The sequence below is a fragment of the Corvus brachyrhynchos genome, unplaced genomic scaffold (assembly GCF_000691975.1).
Source record: "Corvus brachyrhynchos isolate BGI_N302 unplaced genomic scaffold, ASM69197v1 scaffold442, whole genome shotgun sequence".
NCBI lineage: Eukaryota > Metazoa > Chordata > Aves > Passeriformes > Corvidae > Corvus > Corvus brachyrhynchos.
In genome coordinates, this window is record NW_008236443.1 from 78,190 (window position 1) to 83,147 (window position 4,958).

A 4,958-nucleotide genomic window follows, 5' to 3' on the forward strand; every position below is an offset into this window, starting at 1 on the left:
ATGTGTTGCAGGGACAGGTGTGTCAGTGTGTACTGACCCTGCGGGGACAGGTGTGTCGGGGACAGGTGTGTCGGGGTGCACAGGTGTGTCAGAATGTACTGACCCTGCGGGGACAGGTGTGTCAGGATGCACTGACCCCACAGGGACACGGGGACAGGTGTGCCAGGGACAGGTGTGTCAGGACAGACAGGTGTGTTATGGACAGGTGTGTTATGGACAAGGCTGTGCTGACCTACTGACCCCACAAGGACACGAGGACAGGTGTGTCATGGACAGGTGTGTCAGGACAGACAGGTGTGTCAGGCTGTGCTGACCCCGTACAGGTGTGCACAGGTGAGGGAGGGACAGGTTTGTGCACGGGACTCAGGTGTGCATGGGAGGACCCAGGTGTGTGTGGGATCCCCCCAGGTGTGTCTGGACCCCCCCAGGTATTTCCCCAGGTGTGCAGGGCCGCACCTTGTAGTAGTTGATGAGGTTCAGGTACTGCAGGGTGGAGATCACGTCCTCCTTCTTGATGCTCGTGATCTCGCTGATCTCACTGCGGGAAGGGGGCAGTGAGGGGGGGCCGCACCCCCAGACCCCCCCAGACCCCCCCAGTGAAGGTGGGGCTTCACAGAAAGGGGCGTGGCCTCCGGAAGGGGGGCGTGGCTCACTTGATGGTGATCTGGGGCCGCTCGCCGGCCTCGGCCTTGAGCCCCATGAGGATCTCGAGGATGGTCTGGGACCAGTAACTGCGGTACGAGAGCAGCCCCAGGTCCGAGAGCGGCTTCTCGGGGGTGCCCGTCTTGCCCTCCACCTTGGACAGCTCGTAACCTGCGGAGGGGACACGGGAGGGACACGTGAGGGACAGGGCTGGGACAGGTGAGGGACACGCAAGGGACACGTGGGGCAGGTTTGGGGCAGCTTGGGGCAGGTTTGGGATGGGTCCCTGTGGGTTTGGGATGCATGGGCAGGTTTGGGGCAGGTTTGGGGCAGGTTTGGGACGGATCCCTGCGGGTGTGGGATACCTGGGCAGGTTTGGGGCAGGTTTGGGGCAGGTTTGGGACACGTGGGGCAGGTTGGGGCAGGTTTGGGGCAGGTTTGGGACACGTGGGGCAGGTTTGGGACACGTGGGGCACCCCATTTTCTGGTGATTTTTCTCATTTTCTGATGATTTTTCCCTGTCTCTGCCCTGGTTTTTCCCATTTTCTGGTGATTTTTCCCTGTCTCTGCCCCGGTTTTTCCCATTTTCTGGTGATTTTTCCCTGTCTCTGCCCCGGTTTTTCCCATTTTCTGGTGATTTTTCCCTGTCTCTGCCCCGGTTTTTCCCATTTTCTGGTGATTTTTCCCTGTCTCTGCCCCATTTTTCCCATTTTCTGGTGATTTTTCCCTGTCTCTGCCCCATTTTTCCCATTTTCTGGTGATTTTTCCCTGTCTCTGCCCCAGTTTTCCCCATTTTTAGGTAATTTTTCCCATTTTCTGGTGATTTTTCCCTGTCTCTGCCCCAGTTTTCCCCATTTTTAGGTAATTTTTCCCATTTTCTGGTGATTTTTCCCTGTCTCTGCCCCGGTTTTCCCCATTTTCTGGTGATTTTTCCCTGTCTCTGCCCCGGTTTTCCCCATTTTCTGGTGATTTTTCTCATTTTCTGGTGATTTTTCCCTGTCTCTGCCCCGGTTTTCCCCATTTTCTGGTGATTTTTCTCATTTTCTGGTGATTTTTCCCTGTCTCTGCCCCGGTTTTCCCCATTTTCTGGTGATTTTTCCCATTTTCTGATGATTTTTCCCTGTCTCTGCCCTGGTTTTCCCCATTTTCTGGTGATTTTTCCCTGTCTCTGCCCCGGTTTTCCCCATTTTCTGGTGATTTTTCTCATTTTCTGATGATTTTTCCCTGTCTCTGCCCTGGTTTTTCCCATTTTCTGGTGATTTTTCCCTGTCTCTGCCCCGGTTTTTCCCATTTTCTGGTGATTTTTCCCTGTCTCTGCCCCGGTTTTTCCCATTTTCTGGTGATTTTTCCCTGTCTCTGCCCCGGTTTTTCCCATTTTCTGGTGATTTTTCCCTGTCTCTGCCCCATTTTTCCCATTTTCTGGTGATTTTTCCCTGTCTCTGCCCCATTTTTCCCATTTTCTGGTGATTTTTCCCTGTCTCTGCCCCAGTTTTCCCCATTTTTAGGTAATTTTTCCCATTTTCTGGTGATTTTTCCCTGTCTCTGCCCCAGTTTTCCCCATTTTTAGGTAATTTTTCCCATTTTCTGGTGATTTTTCCCTGTCTCTGCCCCGGTTTTCCCCATTTTCTGGTGATTTTTCCCTGTCTCTGCCCCGGTTTTCCCCATTTTCTGGTGATTTTTCTCATTTTCTGGTGATTTTTCCCTGTCTCTGCCCCGGTTTTCCCCATTTTCTGGTGATTTTTCTCATTTTCTGGTGATTTTTCCCTGTCTCTGCCCCGGTTTTCCCCATTTTCTGGTGATTTTTCCCATTTTCTGATGATTTTTCCCTGTCTCTGCCCTGGTTTTCCCCATTTTCTGGTGATTTTTCCCTGTCTCTGCCCCGGTTTTCCCCATTTTCTGGTGATTTTTCTCATTTTCTGATGATTTTTCCCTGTCTCTGCCCTGGTTTTTCCCATTTTCTGGTGATTTTTCCCTGTCTCTGCCCCGGTTTTTCCCATTTTCTGGTGATTTTTCCCTGTCTCTGCCCCGGTTTTTCCCATTTTCTGGTGATTTTTCCCTGTCTCTGCCCCGGTTTTTCCCATTTTCTGGTGATTTTTCCCTGTCTCTGCCCCATTTTTCCCATTTTCTGGTGATTTTTCCCTGTCTCTGCCCCATTTTTCCCATTTTCTGGTGATTTTTCCCTGTCTCTGCCCCAGTTTTCCCCATTTTTAGGTAATTTTTCCCATTTTCTGGTGATTTTTCCCTGTCTCTGCCCCAGTTTTCCCCATTTTTAGGTAATTTTTCCCATTTTCTGGTGATTTTTCCCTGTCTCTGCCCCGGTTTTCCCCATTTTCTGGTGATTTTTCCCTGTCTCTGCCCCGGTTTTCCCCATTTTCTGGTGATTTTTCTCATTTTCTGGTGATTTTTCCCTGTCTCTGCCCCGGTTTTCCCCATTTTCTGGTGATTTTTCTCATTTTCTGGTGATTTTTCCCTGTCTCTGCCCCGGTTTTCCCCATTTTCTGGTGATTTTTCCCATTTTCTGATGATTTTTCCCTGTCTCTGCCCTGGTTTTCCCCATTTTCTGGTGATTTTTCCCTGTCTCTGCCCCGGTTTTCCCCATTTTCTGGTGATTTTTCTCATTTTCTGATGATTTTTCCCTGTCTCTGCCCTGGTTTTTCCCATTTTCTGGTGATTTTTCCCTGTCTCTGCCCCGGTTTTTCCCATTTTCTGGTGATTTTTCCCTGTCTCTGCCCCGGTTTTTCCCATTTTCTGGTGATTTTTCCCTGTCTCTGCCCCGGTTTTTCCCATTTTCTGGTGATTTTTCCCTGTCTCTGCCCCATTTTTCCCATTTTCTGGTGATTTTTCCCTGTCTCTGCCCCATTTTTCCCATTTTCTGGTGATTTTTCCCTGTCTCTGCCCCAGTTTTCCCCATTTTTAGGTAATTTTTCCCATTTTCTGGTGATTTTTCCCTGTCTCTGCCCCAGTTTTCCCCATTTTTAGGTAATTTTTCCCATTTTCTGGTGATTTTTCCCTGTCTCTGCCCCGGTTTTCCCCATTTTCTGGTGATTTTTCCCTGTCTCTGCCCCGGTTTTCCCCATTTTCTGGTGATTTTTCTCATTTTCTGGTGATTTTTCCCTGTCTCTGCCCCGGTTTTCCCCATTTTCTGGTGATTTTTCCCATTTTCTGATGATTTTTCCCTGTCTCTGCCCTGGTTTTCCCCATTTTCTGGTGATTTTTCCCTGTCTCTGCCCCGGTTTTCCCCATTTTCTGGTGATTTTTCTCATTTTCTGATGATTTTTCCCTGTCTCTGCCCTGGTTTTCCCCATTTTCTGGTGATTTTTCCCTGTCTCTGCCCCGGTTTTCCCCATTTTCTGGTGATTTTTCTCATTTTCTGATGATTTTTCCCTGTCTCTGCCCTGGTTTTCCCCATTTTCTGGTGATTTTTCCCTGTCTCTGCCCCGGTTTTCCCCATTTTCTGGTGATTTTTCTCATTTTCTGGTGATTTTTCCCTGTCTCTGCCCCGGTTTTTCCCATTTTCTGGTGAATTTTCCCATTTTCTGGTGATTTTTCCCTGTCTCTGCCCCGGTTTTTCCCATTTTCTGGTGATTTTTCCTATTTCCTGGTGATTTTTCCCTGTCTCTGCCCCAGTTTTCCCCATTTTTAGGTAATTTTTCCCATTTTCTGGTGATTTTTCCCTGTCTCTGCCCCGGTTTTTCCTATTTCCTGGTGATTTTTCCCTGTCTCTGCCCCAGTTTTCCCATTTTCTGGTGATTTTTCCCTGCTCCTCTCTCGGTTTTCTTGGGATAAGAGCGATTAAAAGTTTCTTTAGGGCTTCGTTCCTGCCCTTCCTCGCCTCGCTATTCCCATTTCCAGCCTTTTCCCTGTCCCTGCCTCAGTTTCCCCATGGGTTAAACACCATCGGAAGTTTTTTCCCGACTTTTTCCCTTTTCCTGCCTCGTTTTTTTGCCCATTTCTCCATTCCCAGGCCATTCCCCCCCCTCCCGCTGTCCCCACCCCCAAAATCACCCCAAATCACCCCAAAACCGCCCCAAAATCACCCCGAACCCACCCCCAAAATCACCCCAAATCACCCCAAAATCACCCCAAATCACCCCAAAATCACCCCAAATCACCCCAAAATCACCCCAAATCACCCCAAAATCACCCCAGAATTACCCTCAACACCTCAAAATCCACCCACACACCCAAAATTCAGCTCAAATCAGCCCCAAAACATCAAAATTACCCCAAACCCCCTCAAAATCCACCCGAACACCCCCAAATCAGCCCAAATCTCCCCCCCCCGGCAGTAGGAAGGGGTTACTGGTCAGTTACTG

General features: G+C 49.3%; 1 protein-coding gene across 1 annotated transcript in view; it reads right to left on the reverse strand.

The window, feature by feature from the left end:
* The window catches only part of LOC103624401 (histone acetyltransferase KAT5), a 1,740-nt gene extending 617 nt beyond the window's left edge, over positions 1-1,123 (reverse strand). The window contains exons 1-2 of the mRNA XM_017747254.1: positions 654-1,123; positions 457-538 (exon numbers count right to left, since the gene is read on the reverse strand). Of these exons, the coding sequence (XP_017602743.1) occupies positions 457-538; positions 654-1,123 (552 nt within the window). The remainder of the gene's footprint in view (positions 1-456; positions 539-653) is intronic.
* Positions 1,124-4,958: the final 3,835 nt, after the last annotated feature.